Source organism: Drosophila tropicalis, unplaced genomic scaffold (assembly GCF_018151085.1).
Source record: "Drosophila tropicalis isolate 14030-0801.00 unplaced genomic scaffold, ASM1815108v1 contig_1, whole genome shotgun sequence".
NCBI lineage: Eukaryota > Metazoa > Arthropoda > Insecta > Diptera > Drosophilidae > Drosophila > Drosophila tropicalis.
Genome location: NW_027172355.1, coordinates 1,053,721 through 1,074,437, shown reverse-complemented (window position 1 = coordinate 1,074,437; position 20,717 = coordinate 1,053,721). Strand labels below are relative to the sequence as shown.

The 20,717-nt window shown below is 39.6% G+C and overlaps 3 protein-coding genes across 3 annotated transcripts; all 3 read right to left on the bottom strand.

Annotated features, from left to right (window-relative positions):
• Positions 1–16,323: 16,323 nt before the first annotated feature.
• On the bottom strand, positions 16,324–18,316 carry LOC137586652 (uncharacterized). The gene is made up of 2 exons (XM_068302806.1): positions 16,895–18,316; positions 16,324–16,707 (listed from the first exon to the last, which is right to left on the bottom strand). The coding sequence occupies exons 1-2, from the start codon at positions 18,314–18,316 to the stop codon at positions 16,324–16,326; spliced, it is 1,806 nt and encodes a 601-aa protein (XP_068158907.1).
• A 394-nt stretch (positions 18,317–18,710) lies between these two features.
• Positions 18,711–19,725, bottom strand: LOC137586561 (uncharacterized). The gene is made up of 3 exons (XM_068302688.1): positions 19,513–19,725; positions 18,881–19,440; positions 18,711–18,804 (listed from the first exon to the last, which is right to left on the bottom strand). Exons 1-3 carry the CDS (start codon positions 19,723–19,725, stop codon positions 18,711–18,713), a joined length of 867 nt encoding a protein of 288 aa, XP_068158789.1.
• A 177-nt stretch (positions 19,726–19,902) lies between these two features.
• LOC137586477 (uncharacterized) lies at positions 19,903–20,460 on the bottom strand. Its single transcript, XM_068302570.1, has one exon. It carries the CDS (start codon positions 20,458–20,460, stop codon positions 19,903–19,905), a length of 558 nt encoding a protein of 185 aa, XP_068158671.1.
• Positions 20,461–20,717: the final 257 nt, after the last annotated feature.

Sequence of the window (20,717 nt, the reverse complement as noted above, 5' to 3'; positions counted from 1 at the left end):
AATATACCAACCATTTTTGAGGGCAAAGCCTCCGATTCCTATTGGAGATACCACAAATCAATTGGATCAATTAGGTGAAATGAATTGTGCATAGCTCTAAGAAAGCAGTTCAGAGATCCCAGGTCCGATGTTGATATTAGGTAATTGATTAGGGATCGTAAGGAAAAAGAAACTTTTGGCGTATTTTTCAATGCTATTCAACGGTTAACGGATAGGTTAGAATAGCCACTTTCTCCTAAAACTTTCATCGAAATCGTTCGACGAAACTTGAGGCCAGATATTTAACATAAAATACTTTACTTGGACATAAATTCGACAGAATCACTTTGTGACATCTGTAGAAAAAGGGAATGTTTCTTTGAGAAGGTGCGTCGATCGCAGGGATACCAAGAATTTGCCCAGACCCGGAAGCGTGTGGCTGAAATTGAATAGGGAAATAGGAGCAATATCTTTGGTATGTTGGAATTACCGACAAGAAGGTCACCGATACCACGACTGTAGCGCAAAACGAAAAAACTGTTGTTATGGATGTAGAGCAGTGAACACGTATAAGCCATCTTGTAAAAAGTGCCAACAAAAACGGCAAGGAGAACACTGCAGCATCTTGTCGAACGAGCGGTGTTCCAGCGAAGGGATCGACGAAACAAGATTAGCACCCAGCACCCTGGCAGAAGATGTAGTTTGTCATTTCGAATCGGATAAAGGCGGGGGCAGAGATGAGGTCTGGCCCCAAAAATTGCCGAAACTCCAAAAAGAAAGGATTCCAATAGGAATTGGTAAGGAAAAAAGTTCATCGCACAGTTCTCGTCGCATAAAGGCCCATTATCAAACCATTAAGGATTTAAGTGAGATTAGGAGTGGGGGTCGGGACCGAGACCGTACGCGAAGGTGAAATTATTAGATAAATATCAAAGAAGCTAACCTCGGCTATGCCGAAGTTTTTATACCGTTGCAGTCCTTGGCAATAATATTTTTACTTTCTGAAATTTCTTTCCCTGCAACTCAATTCATCAATACATAAACAAAACATTATAACTCATTTTACTACAATTTGTTCTTTCTTTTCCATGTTTCCCTAAGCAACGCACGGCACACATACACATACAGTTCATGTAGCGTTGCGTCTGTGTGTGTGCATGCATGTACTCTTTTGCCGATTTATATTGACTGTAACTTGTGTTCTATTTATCCGATCAGATTTAAATTCAATTGGAATCTGAGTTTTTACATCCAATACTATCATTGTAGTAAATTTAATGGGGATAATCCAATTTTCATGAAAATGTTTCTTCTAGAGCTAAATGATATAGTGGTCCGATTCTCACAATTTTCATACTTTATCTGCTCCGGGATATAAATAGCTCAAATACCATGTTTCATCTCGATAGCTCTTACCATGGCGGCGTGAAGTTGATTTGCACATGGCTATATCGACTCAGCTTCTCATGCTGGTCAAGAATATATATGTATACTTTATGCGGTCGGAAACGTCTCCTTCTGTGCTTTACAAACATATGACCTCGCCTCAATCCCAATTCTGATTTTAGCAGGGGTGAGTTGAAATATGCATCTTGTAGCTGTTTGGAGCGAGGCGTTTATATGCCCTGCCTTAGATTATGCTGCAGTTTCGAGTTAGTAAATTTGTTTCTCTCTGAAAGGGGCATGAGGACAAAGGTGAGAGAAACTCTTTGGAGGGAGAGCTATGATAGGTCATCATCGAAATTGAGAGGAATTATCTAACAAAAAGAAAGGAAAACGACCTCGGGCATATATAGAGGTGATATGAACCCTATACTTTTCCGCCAAGCAATCTGACAAACAACAATTCATTTTTAACACTTACATTTAGCAACCCGAAACTTAAATCCAAAATAAAAATAAATACAATTTTTGTTATATACACCCTAAATAAAGTGAATTACCAGAAGAAATTAAAAGATTGCAGTGCACAACAAAATTATTTTCTTTTTTGGAAGCAAAAGGTATGGGAAGAAAAAAATGTTTGAGCAACGGCAAAAGAAATTTTAGTGTCCTTATTCATAGGCACATAAATTACGGAAGAAATTTCTTAACATTCAAAAAATAACTGACTGATGGGCAATCAGCTGCTAGAGAGAAGAGGCAGCCTAACGCCTGATGTCAAAAATTCTTGGAGAGGCTGGAGTGGGCAAATTTCTGTGAGAGGAAATTAGTGGAAGCCCGACGTCAGCGAGTACATCGCGCAAGCGCAGCCGCGCGAACGCAGTCCAACGAAAGGGGTAGGTATAAATGGAAAAAAGGGCATAAAGCCTATGAAAAAGTGTAAAGTATTGTTATAATAAAAACAGAATGCGTGTGGTTGGTTGTGCAGTTCATTCGCGACTGACTTCTATTTGTCTCTCATCGAGTCATTGTTCTCTTTAACGCATCTCGTGAGAGAGCATACAAAGTTACATATATATATTCATATGTGTGTGATCATGCATGCATTGAGTTGAGAGAGAATTATTTCAACATAAAGTTTTAAAAAAAAAAAAAGGAAGAGAGAAAAAAATAAAATCTAGGTAAAATTTAAACAAACGCGACCAAAATATTCGGAGATTTTATAAAACCTCATTCTAACTGTCAAATAAAGCACTTTTTTTTTGTCCTATGCATAAATAAGTGGCCTTTGACTGTGTCGCTGATTCGGTTAGAAAAAAAAGTACCGCTTGTAAGCGTTCCCTCTCGATACCCAAAAGAAGAAAAATAAAAAAAAAAGAGAGAGAAGCAAAGAAAAAAAGGAAGAGAATGTTATAAGCGGGGAAAAAAATTTGTGGATCGTGTATGTTAGTTGGTACCTGAGTAGTGAACTTGACCCAAATTCTGATCAGCTGAAAATTTTTTTTAGTTTTTTTTCTTGTGATCTTTTTCTGAACTTTTTTTTTGCTTTTCCAGCAAATTGAAGCGCTTCATCGATGGACCAATAATTATAGCTGTGAGTTAATTTTCTTTTATTTTCTTATTGCAATATTTAAATATTTTTCAACATGGTGTAAAGTGGCCACCCAGTACAAAAAAAAAACAAGAAAAGTTGAAAAATAGGAATTAATTAAAAGAAAAAAGAAACAGACCAACCTCAAATATTCCCCTTATGCAATAATGGTGTTTCATATAACGTTTAAATGGTGATATGTTTAAAAAGAAAAAGTAAGAGAAAAAAAAAAAAATGCGTTATGTCCACGAATTTTGCTTGATGTCTAGTAATTACGCTTGAGCGATCCAGTTTTGCACAGCCATAGTTCATCTTTTTTGTAAAGTTTCTTTTAGCTTTAAGTAGTATAATTTTCAACTCGGTTATTGAGATAATTTGAAGCCTAAATTTCTCCTTGGATTACCTTTGTCCTTTCTACTTATAAGCATGCCCTTTCATCTGTAAGATAAATTTTATTGTATGCCTTTAGATTTGTAAAAATATAGATTTTGTTTTGGATAAGAATTAGCGGTCTCGTGTGTCTCGTTAAAATAATTTTTTGTTTGATCTCGTGCAGGCTACTCCGTAGATAGAGTTTAAGGGTATACACAAAAGGGGTCTTGCAACAATTTTTTTCGTTTGGTACATGCAAGACCAAGGATGGGTGGGTAGATAGGAGTCCTCTAGACCACCTGAGGAATCACGTGTGTTTTACTTTCTGTTACTTTATGTTGTTATACCATACACCCATAGGGTGAAATGGTATATTAAAGTCGCCAAAATATATGTAACAGGCAGAAGGAAGCTTTTCCGACCCTATAAAGTATATATATTCTTGATCAGGATCAACAGCCGAGTCGATCTAGCCATGTCCGTCTGTCCGTCCGTCCGTCCGTCCGTCTGTATGAACACGCAGATCTCGGAGACTATAAGAGCTAGAGCCACCAAATTTGGTATGTATACTCGTGTAGTATGCAAATGTATAGAGTTAATTGGAATTTCGGCCACGCCCCCTTACGCCTCCAGGAATCGCATAAAACTATTTTTCTCAAAAAGTATAACAGCTAGAGACATTAAATTTAGTTTGTATACCCATTTAGTTAGCGCGCAGAAATTAATTGTTCAAATTTTTTGCCACGCCCCCTTACGCCCCCCAGGAATCACAGAAAATTGTTTTTCTCAAAAAGTATAACAGCTAGAGACATTAAATTTGGTTTATATGCTCGTTTAGTTAGCGCGCAGAAAGTAATTGTTCAAACTTTTTGCCACGCCCGCTTTCGCCCAGGGAATTTACGTAAAATTGATTTCCTTAAAAACTATGATAGCTACCGACATCAAATTTGGTATGCAGACTAGTTTAATAGACGCGCAGAAACTGGCTATTTAAAAATTTTGCCACGCCCACTTCCGCCCCCGCAAATTAAACAAAACTGATTTTATCAAAAACAAACAAAGCTAAAGTCACCAAATTTGGAATGTATACTGGCTTAGTATGCGCGCAGAGTATATTTATTTTCATATTTTGCCACGCCCACTTCCGCCTCCATAATTAAGAAAAAACCGATTTCCTCCTGTATTTTTTTGACTTCCGCATTCAAATTCGGCAGTCTAATTATTCTTATCTATTTTTACCAAACTACCAAATTTTATTGAAATCGGATTAGAAACATGCAAAATATGCGTATGAACGTATTTTACTAAGCGGTCCACAAGGCCAGGATTGGCCGTTGGCTAGTGGCGGCGCTAGAGTGCTCGTGTGTTTGTAGAGTGAGCGAGATAGCACATACTATGAAGCATTTAAGAACAATTCAATGGACATATGTACATTTGGTTTTCGAAATTTGAAATATTTGTTTCACCTGGTGTATGGTATACCCAAGTCGACGAGTCGACTTACTTGCTTCATTTTAATTTTACCACGGCCATCTCAGCACCCAAAAATCAAATAAAACTGTCTTTGTCGAAATCTAACACAACTAGAGCCACCAAATTTGGTATGTACATTTGATTAGTATCCGTACACATTAATAAGATTCTGCAAAAGCTTCAGACGGTGTTCGATTTCCTATGTACAAATGGGCTACCTGTATATTGTTCAGTTGTAGAAGAGGAGTTTGTTAGTTTTTTCACTTAGAAGAGATTGCAAAATGTCTTTGTTAGACAGTTTCTTGTTTGTGGCCGTGTTCTTAAGAGGTAATTAATTGGAGTTATTCTATCTAAGGCTGATGACAGAGTGGCCGCGATAAGCGATGCGATGCTACAAGCGATAATTATCGCAGCGATCTGCAAAGCGATGGCATGGCAAAGCGAGAAACCTAGCGAGGGTTCTAATTTTAGTCTCAGTTGCAATCATCGTCGTCATGGATTCAGACGAAGAATTTTTTGCGTCAGCAACAGTTATAAATGTTGTAATGAAAAAACCACAGGGATCCATCCACTGAATAGAAACCGTTTAAAAGAAGAGTTTAATAGTTTGTATAAAAATTTAAGGCAGTATCCTGACAAATTTTTCAATTATACTCGAATGTCGATCAATACAATCGATTATATTTTGGTACTTGGAGACTTTTCTCAATCTCTTTCCAATTCTTTTCAACCACCAGCCGATTGTGGTAATTTTTACATTTTTGGTCCCACAAAACAGAACGACAAAAAATTTCCGTTATTAAGTCCTCAACATTTATGCTCGCACTCGCACTAATAAAATACGTTCATACGCGGATTTTGCATGTTTCTAGTCCGATTTCAATAATTTGGTAGTTTGACAGAAATAGATAAAAATAATTAGACTGCCGAATTTGATTGCGATAGCCAAAAAACTACAGGAGGAAATCGGTTTTTTCTTAATTATGAAGGCGGAAGTGGGCGTGGTAAAATATGAAAATATATATACTCTGCGCGCATACTAAGCCAGTTTAGCTTTGTTAGTTTTTGATAAAATCAGTTTTGTTTAATTAGCGGGGGCTGAAGTGGGCGTGGCAAAATTTTTAAATAGCCAATATCTGCGCGTCTATTAAGCTAGTCTGCATACCAAATTTGATGTCGGTCGCTATCATAGTTTTTAAGGAAATCAGTTTTATGTAAATTCCGAGGGCGTGGCAAAAAGTTTAAACAATTAATTTCTGCGCGCTAACTAAACGAGTATATAAACCAAATTTGATTTCTATCTATTATACTTTTTTAAAAAAACAGTTTTATGTGATCCCTGGGGGCGTAAGGGGGCGTGGCAAAAAGTTTGAACAACGAATTTCTGCGCGCCAACTAAACAGGTATACAAACTAAATTTGATGTCTCTAGCTGTTATACCTTTTAAGAAAAATAGTTTTATGTGATTCCTGGGGGCGTAAGGGGGGCGTGGCCGAAATTCCAATTAACTCTATACATTTGCATACTACACGAGTATGCATACCAAATTTGGTGGCTCTAGCTCTTATAGTCTCCAGGATCTGCGTGTTCATACAGACGGACGGACGGACGGACAGACGGACATAACTAAATTTGATTTCTATCTATTATACTTTTTAAGAAAAACAGTTTTATGTGATCCCTGGGGGCGTAAGGGGGCGTGGCAAAAAGTTTGAACAACGAATTTCTGCGCGCCAACTAAACAGGTATACAAACTAAATTTGATGTCTCTAGCTGTTATACTTTTTAAGAAAAATAGTTTTATGTGATTCCTGGGGGCGTAAGGGGGCGTGGCCGAAATTCCAATTAACTCTATACATTTGCATACTACACGAGTATACATACCAAATTTGGTGGCTCTAGCTCTTATAGTCTCCAAGATCTGCGTGTTCATACAGACGGACGGACGGACGGACAGACGGACATAACTAGATCGACTCGGCTGTTGATCCTGATCAAGAATATATATACTTTATAGGGTCAGAGAAGCTTCCATCTGCCTGTTACATACATTTTGGCGACTTTAATATACCATTTCAACCTATGGGTGTATGGTATACCGTTGCAGTCCTTGGCAATAATATTTTTACTTTTTGAAATTTGTTTCCCTACAACTCAATTTATCAATACACAAACAAAACATTATAACTCTTTTTACTACAATTTTTCCTTCCTTTTCCATCTTTTCCTAAGCAACGCACGGCACGCATACACATACAGTTCATGTAGCGTTGCGTCTGTGTGTGTGCATGTACTCTTTTGTTTTGATGATGACGTAGTAGGCAGTAAGCAGCGCTGCCGGCAGCGGTTAAACAGATTTATATTATTTATTTATATGGAATCTGAGTTTTTATATCCAACACTTTCATCGTAGTAAATTTCATGGGGATACTCCAATTTTCATGAAAATGTTTATTCTTGAGCTATATGATATAGTGGTCCGATCCTGACAATTTTCATACTTTATCTACTCCGGGATACAAGTAGCTCAAATATATCGATAGCTCCTAAGATGACGGCGTGAAGTTGATTTGCACAGACGGACGGACGGACAGACGGACATAGCTATATCGACTCAGCTTCTCATGCTGATCAAGAATATATATACTTTATGGGGTCGGAAACGTCTCCTTCTGTGCATTACAAACATCTGACCAATTTTATAATACCCTGCAAGGGTTTAAAAAGCAAAATGTGCCCGGGTATTAGTGCTAGCTGAGGCCAGTACCCATTCCAAATTTGATCTCTATAGCTGTATAATCTTTGAGAAAATTGGTTTTATCTAATTTCGGAAAAAATTTGAAATAAACTTGAACACCGTAGGTATTACAGGGGTCTAAGTACCTGTATATACATACATATATAAACTTTATGGGGTCGAAAAGCTTCCTTTTGCCTGTTTTATTCATTATTGCGACCTTAACAACATTATACGGATATTCAAGGCTTCTTTTTGCAAACCTTTAACCAACCAAACGTTAATGGCTAAACTCACAAAACTTACGGTACAATGTATCAATACAATGACAAATTCAGTAGTATAAACCAAGGATGGCCACGTAGTGGCTCTTTTTGTGTCCCGTGGCTCATTACCGGCAAAGGCTGAGTAGAAAAATAGGGCACTTTTGCGAGTCGACGCATACAAAAATTTGTGTCTCTCGAGTTTGATAAGGGGTCATCAAGCGATCGTCATATACAAAGCACTGTATATACTTTATGAATTCGGAAACCATCTCTGAGTTACAAACACCTGAACAATTTTATAAATCCCTTTGCAAGGGTAAAAATTTGATGCTCCGACAACATCGTTCAAATGAAATTCCTTTATAATCAACAAGACATGTTTGTTTCAACAGAACTTTTAGAAATATTTGGATTCAAGTGCAATATTTATTTGATGATGTAAAAAAAAACACATACTATTTTTCTTGGGGTGGTTTTATGGTATTACAAGTTTTCTGTGATTACATGAATCTATCATTTTCACAGTTATCGTAAATTGCTAAAATATGTACTTAAATGTACAATTTACAACTGGTAAAAATCAGCAGTCAAGCGACTGTTTATGTAAATATGTAAGAAATTGCATGTGTACACATTTGTGCAAATGGCTTCTTTGGTATTTTTATATTGAAATATACGCATATGTATGTATGTACAGACACACCTACATATATTTTGTGGACGAACATTTACATACATACATCCAAAAAAATATTCATTTGCATGAGAGTACGTACATACATACATACATACATATGTACATATGTATATAAATATCAGCAAGGCAGAAATTAGCTTTCAAGATACATATTGTATGAATGCACCCCTTTTCCCCATTTAATAATATATGGATGTACATACATACATATTTATGTAAGTACAATGTATGTATTTACATACATATGTACATACATATAATGTAAGTAAATACATATGTACATACATACGTCCCCATTGACCGTTGAAGCTGTCCTTTATTCTGCGTCGACCATTTGTACCAAGAATTTTTGCTACATCAGCAGAAATTTATAAAAGTAATACACATGCGAAATGTGACTTTTTTTTACCACACAACATAGGGTAAAATAAGTAGTACATACATACATATATTAACCAGAGGGCCGGGGCTAACTTCGACCGCGTCAAAGTTTGTATACCCTTGCAACTTTTTTGGTAACTCTTTCCGTACCTATTAGCCATCAATGTGGAAGAACGTTTTACCTAAAACGGCTTATGCTTGCAAAAGAAAGGCCTTCAGTCATAGGAAATAACGAAGATATTGATCTTAGTCACTGTTTTTCACCGATCGTTCCTATGGGAGCTATATGATATAGTCAACCGATCTTTATCAAATTTGGCACAGTCATTAACAGATATATTAAACTAACAAATGTTTAATTTAAAAGCAATCGCGTTAAAAGTAACGAAGTTTTTTATAAAAGTCACTGTTTTCGACCGATCGTTCCTATGGCAGCTATATGATATAGTCATCCGATCTTGATCAAATTTGGCACAGTAGTTTATAGGCGTAATAAACTCTCTAATATTAAGTTTCACGATAATAGCACAGAAATTAACAAAGTTATTGAGAAAAGTCACTGTTCGTGACTTTGGGGTTTGTATGGGAGCTATATGATATAGTGGTCCGATCCGGCTGAATCCGAGATATACCCCTGCAGTATATACAAGCCTACGTGCAAAATTTCAGCTCTGTAGCTCTTACGCTCTAGGAGGAGTTTGCGTTGATCCAGACGGACGGACGGACGGATGGACGGACGGACGGATGGACGGACGGACGGACATGGCTATTTGAACTCGTCTCGTCGTGCTGATCAAGAATATATATACTTTGTATGGTCGGGGATGCTTCGTTCTATGCGTTGCACACTTCTGAACAAAATTAATATACCCTTCTTGCAAGGGTATAAAAATGCAAAATCTCCGTCTGTCTGTATATGTATACACCAATATCTTAAAAGACTGCATAAAAACTCTAGAGCTTTAAGTGTAAAACGGATGAATGTTTATTTAGTAGACCAAGAAAATTTTGTGGTTTTGTCCCCTTCAGATTATAAAATTTAAAATAAATAAAATTATGCCGCACTTATCAAAAAAAAGCACATGCGTTGCCGGCCTATCCAATTTCATAAAGATTAAATGCAAAGTAATGTATGCAACTACATACATATGTACAAAAATTTGGTTGAACAAATTTATAAAAAATTTTTAATGGTGCATGTTATACCAACTCTACGCGTCTTTTAAGTTACGTGCAAAATTTCAGCTCTGTAGCTCTTACGCTCTAGGAGGAGTTTGCGTTGATCCAGACGGACGGACGGACATGGCTATTTGAACTCGTCTCGTCGTGCTGATCAAGAATATATATACTTTGTATGGTCGGGGATGCTTCGTTCTATGCGTTGCACACTTCTGACCAAAATTAATATACCCTTCTTGCAAGGGTATAAAAATGCAAAATCTCCGTCTGTCTGTATATGTATACACCAATATCTTAAAAGACTGCATGAAAACTCTAGAGCTTTAAGTGTAAAAGACCAAGAAAATTTTGTGGTTTCGGCCCCTTCAGATTATAAAATTTAAAATAAATAAAATTATGCCGCACTTATCAAAAAAAGCACATGCGTTGCCGGCCTATCCAATTTCATAAAGATTAAATGCAAAGTAATGTATGCAACTACATATGTACAACAATTTGGTTGAACAAATTTATAAAAAATTTTTAATGGTGCATGTTATACCAACTCTACGCGTCTTTTAAGTTAATTTGGCCAAGCGTCAAGAAATAAATGGCCGTTTAGCTGTCGTTCAAGCAGAAATGCACTTGGATTCATGTTGTCGTTCACCAAAATCCTTCTTCTGCCTGTTACATACAAATGTACATTTTGATGACTTTAATATACGATTTCACCGTTTGGATATATGGTATAAAATAAACACAGACACACAGACTGGTTCATAGATCAAATTTGGAGTTCTCGCCAGATACCATAGCGTTACTTGCGAACGGTCCAAAGTTCGCAATGCCAATTAATAGAAAAAGATTTCAGCTTTTTAAGTAGGTATAGTTTATTTTATTTAAATATAACAACAAAGAGAAGTAGGAAACTTCAAAAATTCTAGCGAGAATTGAGGAAATTATATCGCTGGCATTTTTTTTTTTCAAGTGAAGACGCAAAGCCATATCCGGGTTCGAATTCCAGGCTGGTGTATGGATGTAGATTTCGTCTAAAAGTGAAGAAATCTTGGTTCAAACCCCGTCCGAAACTAGTTAGTTTTGGGATTTCATTATCTCTTTTTTTAATTTTTAATAATTATTTATGCAGTTTAAAAATACAAGAAAGCGGATTAAAAACTCCTCAAAGAAAATCGTGGAATTTTTTTAAGAAAAGACTGCATTCAATCCTAATTCCTGGTACAGTTCCATTTGTCATCCGTAATATTGAAAGAAATGCTCCAGTTTGCATGGTTCGCTTCGAAGTTGACCGATAAGAGAGTGAGAGAATTGTTATTGGTTTGTTTCTTTCAAATTAATTTAAAGTTGGTATATTTTTGCACAAAATCATTTTTTTAACATGTTCATAGTCTTGAATAAATGTATGTAGTGCATGCTTCTATGGTTTATATTACAACAAAAAATGTAAAGGCAGAAATTAGTTCGTCTATTTTACGTATGTAATGGTCTATATTTCTACATTTATGTTTTTATAAAGCCATAATAAATGAATCTATTCAAAAATCATTATTATTATCCTATTCTGCTATTAAAAAAAAAATTATTAAAAATTAAAAAAAAAAAAGAATGAAAACCCAAAACTAACTAGTTCCGGGCGGGGGTTGAACCAGGATTCCCTGACGTTTAGGCAGGAATTCTACCCCTTACACCGCCGTGCTGCTTGAAAACCACTCGGAGTTTTACCTATGAGTCACCGAAGCTATAACTTTAAACGCGATTTTTCAGGAAAATATAGAATAGTGCGACGAAATATTTCACACAGCTTCAAATGACGGGGTATTCGAAAACATATCCAAAATTCATCCAAATCGGTGATTCGCATACCTGAAGTACACCTTGTAAGCCGAAGGCCCTAGTTGTCAGTGCTTGTAAAATATAGTAAGGTGGCTAGTTTACAACTATATCCTATTCATAATAATAACAATAACAATAATAAAAAACTATTAATTGTATTAGTTATAATCAGAAAAGCGGTACTAATTGATGAAGAGTGGGACAAATGGAAAATATTTACTTTTTCTAGGTGATTCTAGGTATCCTTTATAAACAAACAGACATAAGCAAACAAAAGCTGATCGTGTCACAATATACTTTGAAAATGGATATTTAAATACCCATACGACATGGTGTTAGGCGAAATACTGTTTTTGTAAAATGAATAATATCAAAATCAAATGGATTTGTCCATATTTCATTGCAAATTTAGTAATGTTTATAAACAAAATTTAGTTTCTTTCGATGTTTGGGGCAACACCCGTAATAAATTCAGAAAAGCAAGAAGCTGGATGCTTATGCTTTAGTGTTGGGTTGCTCATGAGTGAGTGAACAAAAAAGAGTTGTTCACTAAACTGATCAACTGAACATGTTCCTCTCGAATTGTTCTTTACTACCCACTTGCTCTTTTTTGCTTACTTTTTCTTTATTGCTCTCTTGTTCTTTTTTGCTCACTTGCTCACTATTGTTAACTTGCTGTTTTTGCTCACATGCTCTTTTGCTCAGCTGTTTTTCAACACCCACTTTTGTTGGCTTTGCTCATCATCATTGGAATCAATTGGAGGACATAGGGAGTCAACAGGCCAAATGCAAATATTGTAAATGCACCCTTAGCTGGAAATCGGAAATCAGAGCAATTTAAGCCAGCACCTTAAAAGCAAACACCCTACAGCTATGGAGCCCGTTGTTCGACAGAGCGCGGAGATAACGGTTGTTATACAAAATCCTCAACCAAAAATTAAAAATTTTGTACATAAACCGTTGTCAGATGGAAAAGCAGAACAAATTGACAGCTTGTGAAAATGATGGTCAAGGGTCATCACGCTTTGCGATTGGTTGAAGAGCCGGAATTCAAAAAGCTTATTGATGATGTCTCGCACGCTCCAGGGTATAAGCTTCCCACAAGAAAGACGGTATGTCTAACAACAGACGGCTGGACATCACTCAGCAATGAGAGCTATATAGCAGTGACTGTGTACTACATATATTAGGATACAACAGTGCTACATTAACACACCATTGCTTGCGAGGCCTTTGAAGAGTCACACACTTCAGTAAACCTTTTTGGTTTTCTCAAAAAAATTGTTGGCAAGTGGTAGTTTCAAAACAAAGTAATGGCTATAGCTTCGGACAATGCCCACAACATTGTTGGTGCTATAAAATTCGGCAATTGGAAAAAGGTGAGGTGTTTTGCGCACTAAACATCATTGTTCAAAAGGCTTTGGAGAAAATCAGCAGTGTGCGCACGAAAGCAAAAGCTTAAAGGGCTTAAAAAGTTAAAGGACATGCAAGCTATGTTTAACTTGCCACAACTGAAACTCACGCAGGATGTGCCCACAAGGTGGAATTCCACCTTCAAAATGTTTCAACGACTGTCGATGTTGAAAGAGGCAGTTGTGGCAGCCCTCTCCACACGGACGGACCTTATTTTGTCCCCAGAAGACTGGAGTTTGATAGAAGGTGTACTTCCAATTTTACAGCCTTTCTATCAACTAGCGAAAGAGATCTGCGCGGAAAAAAAACATGGCGGCATCAAAGATAATTGTCTTAATTGGGTTGCTGTAAAAAAAAACATGGTGACAATAAATGCGTCTATTGCAAGCCATACTTTGCAGGAGGTTGCGAGACGCTCATTTTTGAAATGAATGGCAGATTCAGAGAGGTGGAAACAAATGTTTTGTACGCAGAAAGCACCATTCTAGATCCAAGATTAAATGGACGAGTATTTAAATCAACAGAAGCCTTTCAAAACGCGGTTTCTGACATAAAAAAAAACTGACAAAATACAAATACAAATACAATTGCTGCTGTTATTCGAGAAACGGATAAATATTTAGCTGATCCATTGGAATGGTGGAATCAGCGAAAAATGCAATACCCGCACTTATATACATATAAGCTAAGTCGCCTATGCATAATGGCAACATCTGTGCCATGCGAGCGCATATTTCACCAGTGCTGGTGAAACAGTAACCAAAAGACAGTACCTGTTGAAGCCGACCAATGTGGAAAATCTTATGATTTTACATAATAACATGTAAATTTTATGTATGTAAATTCTAAATTTTGTAAAGTGTTCCTAAATAATAGTATTTTTATTTGACGAGAAGACTAATATTCCCAATGAAGGGAATTTCTTTAACTTTAACTTTTTGTTTTTTATTTTCTAATTTAGTTTTAAGTACAAGTTTTATAGAACATAAATACTCCCAATGAAGGGAATCAAATCTATGAATTAAGTTTTTGGTTTGTTTTGTTAAATTAGTTTTAAGCACAAGACTTATAAAAATCATAAAAAAAAGATTTAAAATGGAACATAAGTTATTTCATTGTCTGTTGTGTGAAGAATTCAGTAGCTTTGAGCTGTTCATGAACAGTGAGCAACTGAGCAATATGAGTGAGCAATGTGGATGAGCAACTGAGCAAAGTGAGCGAGTCGACTCACTTCGAAAAAAGAACAAGTGAACATGTTCACCAAATTGAGCAGTGTTTATCCAACACTATTATGCTTACAACGGCCAATAGCACTTCTTGCCCCAAATCCGAATTCGATAATTATTTATTGCATTAAAAAGAACCACAACACCCAAGTGCTTTTTATATTCGGTCACCATATTAGGCCAATCAATTAAAACTTTTTTATACTACTTTCGATCAAATCGCTTTGCATGAGATATTGGCGTATGGCTCATAAAAATCTGAAGTAATGTCACAACCTAAAACGGTAGAAATGATGGGTGCGTGATAAAGAAGGTTTCTGAAAATAACAATCAATCAATCAATGAGGCGTGATTTGTTCGATTGGCACGAGTAGTGGCCAGTGCAAAGTGTCCATTCTATGATAAACGCTTAACGAGATTGTGACTTGTAAAAAAAGTGTGAACGTTGCAGTCTGTGCCGCAAAATACACTGTTTTACTATCAAGCACTTACAGCATCGACGGCAACAAGTGGCGTTAATTTACCCTTGCAAAAAGTATTAATTTTGGTCAGAAGTACCGTACAGAAGGAAGCATTCCCGACCATATAACGAATACACATAAATTTCTGAACAGCACGACGAGACGTAGTCCGTCTGGATCAATGCGAATTCCTCCTAGACCATATTTGTTGAAATTTTGCATGTGGGTTTGTATATCCTGCACAGTTTGTATATCTCAGATCCACAGTGGTCGGTACTGTATTAGCGGCCAAAAATGTTTCCACTGACTATATCAAAGTGATATTTTTATATTAGCTTTATAAAATTATAATAAGTAGTAAACAATTGTAGTGTCATAAATAAACGATTTCAAACCCCTCTCATTGCACTTCTAGGCTACCAAAAAATAATTTTTAGAAAGTGTCTTTTTTTTTATTTTTCATATATTTATTAAAACTCATCAAAACTAAATAGAAAAATTTAATAATAATTAATTTAATTATGGAATTACAAAAAAAGTAAATAAAAACATAATGAATGAAGCCAAAAAAATTATTGCGGACTATTCGAGTAAATCAAACACTGATTTTGGTAAAAATAAGTTTTTTTTGCTTGGTAATTTTCTTTGACCAGAAATCAGAGGATCAGAGGTCAAAAGCAAGCTATTTGTTTATGTAGGGGGGTCGAACTTCCTTCTGGTTTGGGGCAGCTAGATGAATTTTCCCTTTTTCCTCTTTTTCTCCCAGTAAAGTGTTGACACGCAGAGAAATTTCACTTCACTTGTATGTATATTCAGGTATATAATTCAACTAAAACTAGCTTACTTAAGAGCAGGGCACCAAGCCCCGCTTGGAGCGAAGTGTGGGGAGTTCTTTTGTGGGGAGAGCGATGGGCATCATCGGGAGAGCGGCGCGAGGTGAAAGCTTCCGCCTCCTTTAACCCTTGTGTTGCCCGGTTGGGCATAAACATGCTCCCCCCCTTGCAGGAGTGCAAGACCCAGGCAGTCTAATGGCACGCTCCGGACAGGGTCCAGCCAAAGACTGTGCGCATCGCAATTGGCCGCCCGCCAACCCCGGGTAGACTCCCCTCCAACATGACCTTCGTGATCACATCCGCGCCCACAATCGCCATCCTTCACTGATGGGGGACCGGATCACTGCTGCCACCGCTTTCTCTGCCCTTATATTGACGGCTGTCAACTTAAAGGCCGTGGCCAGTGACGTCGCCATCGACGATACCGCAGAACAAGGGTCCACCAGGGCCTTCACGTCGAAGGTTTTTCCCCCCGTCTCAAGACGCACCATCGCCATGGGCATCAGATGCGGTGCTGCAGCAGTGTGGTAAAGGTCAGTTTTGGATCGGAGGCTGGCAAAGGTGCGACCCTTCGTCTGGAGGGCTCAGGGGTGACTCGGCGTACGACGGAGCTGGGAGTGCGTCGACGTGGCTGTTCATGGAAGTGGAGCAGCGTGTGGTGATCCTCCTCACATATTCGGCACTTATCACCGCTTAAGCAGCTTCCTCCGGAATGTTGGTGGGCCAGGCAATTGGCGCAGTACTTATTCGCAAGCACTGCCCTCATCCTCTTCTCCACGTTCAGCCGCAGGAAGCGACGGCATCGCTTCAGAGGATGGATTCCGCGACAGACTCGGCAACGGAAGGACTCAGTTCCTCGCGAACATCTGCGCTCCTCTTTCGATGCCTGTACTCAACGCGGTCTCGGAGCCATGGAAATGGGATCTAGGTTGACGAATATCAGGAAGCTGCCGGGACAAATAATGAAGAAAGCGGATTTATGTAGGACGATAGAACACACATATTACTACTGGCAGCTCGGCCCTTCTTAATTGGGAGGAAGGACCAAGTACTGGACGCTACTGTAGTTTTACGTAATGGGTTTGAATTCTTTCTTCTGGAGGAAGAAAGATCAACTTTGCGACGGGACGCTTCACGATACCGCGGGCGGTAAGCAGTTCGACGACGCGGACATTGCCGTCACTGCCAGGATGTGTTTGGTGGATTCGCCCGAGACGCCATTCATTAAATGGAAGATTGTCGTCTTTGAGTACCACCAGATCGCCCACTTCAAGGTTTTTAGAAGGGAATCGCCACTTATTGCGCTTATGTAGCTCCTTCAGATACTCGTCTTTCCATCGGGTGCAGAAATGCTGACTCACGGCCTTCAGACGCTGCCACCAGTTTATGATAGACGATACCTGATCCTTGATTTCAGGTTCCGTCACGGATAGCAATGGACCACCCACTAGGAAATGGCCTGGTGTCAAAGCTAAAGAGTCGGTGGGGTCTTCAGACATAGGAGAAATCGGCCGCGAGTTCAAGCACGCCTCTACCTTAGCTAGCAGCGTAGAGAACTCTTCAAAAGTATACCTTTGGTTGGAGGTGGCCTTGTAGAACAGAGTTTTGAAACTCTTAACTCCAGCCTCCCACAACCCTCCCATGTGTTGTGCCCCGGGAGGGATGAAATGCCAGGACAGATTCTGATGGCTGTAGTGGGATAATATTTTCTGCTGGGTAGAACTTAGGAAATCTTTTTCAAGCACTCTGGATGCACCTACGAAGTTTTTTCCGTTGTCGGACTGCACTTGCTGGGGACACCCTCGCCTCGATACAAAGCGAGCGAATGCTGCCAGAAATGCTTCGGTACTCAAATCCGACGTTGCTTCAAGGTTAATGGCTTTGGTGGAAAAGCAAACAAAGATGCCCATTAGCTGTGATTGCATCCTTCTTTTGTAAATCACACAGACTTTGCATGAATTGACCACCGATTTTACTAGATTCCGCAGTCTTGAAATCCAGTATCTCTGTCGGATGAGACGGACTACCAGTTGGCTGCCCCCATGGAGAGAGATCTGATGCGCGAAAAGCACCAACAGCCGGGACAATGGACTTACTACTGGCAACAGAATGGGGTTACGCTCATCGTAACTAAGGGCCGCTGCTTGTTGCACGCGCCCACATGCTCGGATCACACCTGATGCGTCAATGAAAGGATTCAAATTGAGAATGGTGCTAGACGTGGGCAGAGATTTCTTCTGCTGTAGACACCGATGTTCCGTCGGAAAGTAATCACGCTGAGTGACTCGGATCAACGCCTGGAGTACTTGATTGATCTCGCTAGAGGTCACCTCCCCGGAGTAATCGTTTGGAAGCTTACGACACCTTCTGCCGAAACGGATCACATATGCTATCACTCGTAAGGCACGTGCCAGATTGGAAAAACGAGATAGTATCTCGTTGGCTGGCTTAGCGATCGCGACGTGGACCTTCACTACCCGCTTCTCTCCAGCCATGGTGGGCCGTGCTACCACAAATTCTTGTGTACAAGTTCCTGTGCACTCAGCCCGCGGCTAGGGAGATCTGCTGGATTGTCCTCTGAACGGACGTGACTCTATGGGGCGCTATTTGTTGCCGTCACAACTTTTGCTACCCGATTTGCGACAAACGTTTTCCATGTGCAGGGTGGCTTTTTTAACCACGACAGTACGACGGTGGAATCTGACCAATAAAAAGCCTCCGCATTATCAACTGGAAGTTGCGGAAGTACTGCAGCTGTCAGTTCAGCTAAAAGTGTGGCTCCGCATAATTCAAGGCGGGGCAATGAAACCGTTTTAACCGGGGCTACTCTAGATTTCGCTGCAAGAAGGCAGCATGATATGCCTTGGTCATTGCTAACGCGCACGTAAATTACGGCACCATAAGCCCGCTGTGACGCATCGCAAAAACAATGGAATTGGATGTCGGAATTTGGGTCATGAAGAATCCATCGTGGAATTCGGATCTGGTCAAGGAAGGAGTAGCTCTTTGTAAAATCCTGCCACCTGTGATGGAGTTCACTGGGCAATTGATCATCCCACCCTAGCTCTTGTAGCCAAAGCTCTTGCATAAACACCTTGGCTTGAATCACAAAGGGAGCCAGCCAGCCAGCGGCATCGAATAACTTGGCGATCTGCCCGAGGACGTCTCGCTTAGTATAAGCTGACTTGACATCTTGGGGTGAGATGACAAAATAAAACTCATCCGTAGTCGCTTTCCATCGGATTCCCAGTGTTTTCGCTGTGCTAGCCTCTTCGATATCGAGGAAATCAGCATTCAGTAAATGACTCTTTGGAATGCAACTGAGCACGCTCTTCACATTCGATGTCCACTTGCGCAAAGGAAAGCCAGCTGAACCAAGAGCGTCTTGAAGTTCATTGACCATTGCGATTGCCGTTGCTTCATTATGAGCCCCTGCCAGGACATCATCGACATACATATAGGACTTGATAATATCGCTAGCCAAAGGAAATTTGGATTGTACATCACTTGTGAGTTGCTGAAGTACTCGGATGGCTAAGAACGGAGCACAGTTATTGCCAAACGTGACGGTCAGCTCGTAATCACCAAGTTGCCCCTCTTTATTTCGGAACAGGATCCTCTAAAATGGCGTATGGATTGGATCGACCATAATTTGGCGGTACATTTTGGTGATGTCGGCATTGAAAACTACTCGGAAAAAACGCCACTTGAGAATCTGAGTAGTGAGATCGGACTGAAGTACCGGACCCGGGTAAAGTATGTCGTTGAGACTTACTCCGTTGGTGGACTTGCTAGAGGCGTTAAAGACTACCCGTACCTTTGTTGTGGTGCTGTCGGGCTTGAAAACCGCATGGTGTGGCAAGTAAAAATTGTTATTAGTGCCGTCAAATGGAACCTGACGCATGTGGCCCAAATCCAAATATTCTTGGATGACGGCGTCATACTCAGTTTTTGCCGGATTATTTTTAAGAAGCCGGCTTTCGTTTTTTAGGAACTGAGCCAATGCCCCTGGTCTGGAATGACCAAGGTTGATGCTGGTTGGATATCGAAACGGAAGTGAGACCGTATATCTCCCCGAAACCTATCTTCTTGTGGTCTTCTGGAAATTGACCTCACAAACAGAGTCAGAATCTTCTACCGGTTTGCCCGGTAGATCCTCCATCTCCCAAAACCTTGTGAGAAGAGTTTCAAGTCCCTCCTCTCTGCTAACAGCGACCCTCGTGGTGAACGCGGCACATGAACTAACGGGAACCCCTTGCCACGGGCCTGAAATGACCCAACCGAATCTCGTCTCTTGAGCCATTAAAGATCCGCACACTTCGGTCTGGATGCCGGAAAGAGTCAACGCTGGTATGACATCAATGCCAAGAAGTAGATCGATCTTTGCCTTTAATCTGAAGGAGGGGTCGGCTAGAGGTATATTGGGCATTCCTTCCAGTGTGGCTTGGGCTATCGTACATGACGGCAAATCATCAGCAACTTGGGACAAGACAAAAGCTTCTATCTCTATCTGGACTGGAGGTCCATGCGATGATCGAATGCTTATGTGACAGACCTTCAAGGTTCTATTGACCTTTCCGTTAATGCCTGTCACTTCGGCCCTCACAGTTTGGAATGGTAACTTCATGAGCCGGAACATTCTTTCGGATATAAAATTGGCTTCCGAAGCCGGGTCTTATAACGCCCGTGAAGGATAAGTAGTGCCCTTGTGCCAAAAGTCCAAGATGGCTGTACCTAGCAACTTATCTCGTGAGGACCTTGCCTCAGAGGTAAAGTATGTCCGGACAATATTGTGAGAACTGGGCTGGGACTGGCGTTAGACTATTCTCCGGTCGGGCATCCTTGTGCAAGAGCGTATTGTGACGACCCTTGCACGTGAAACAGTTGTGCTGACAC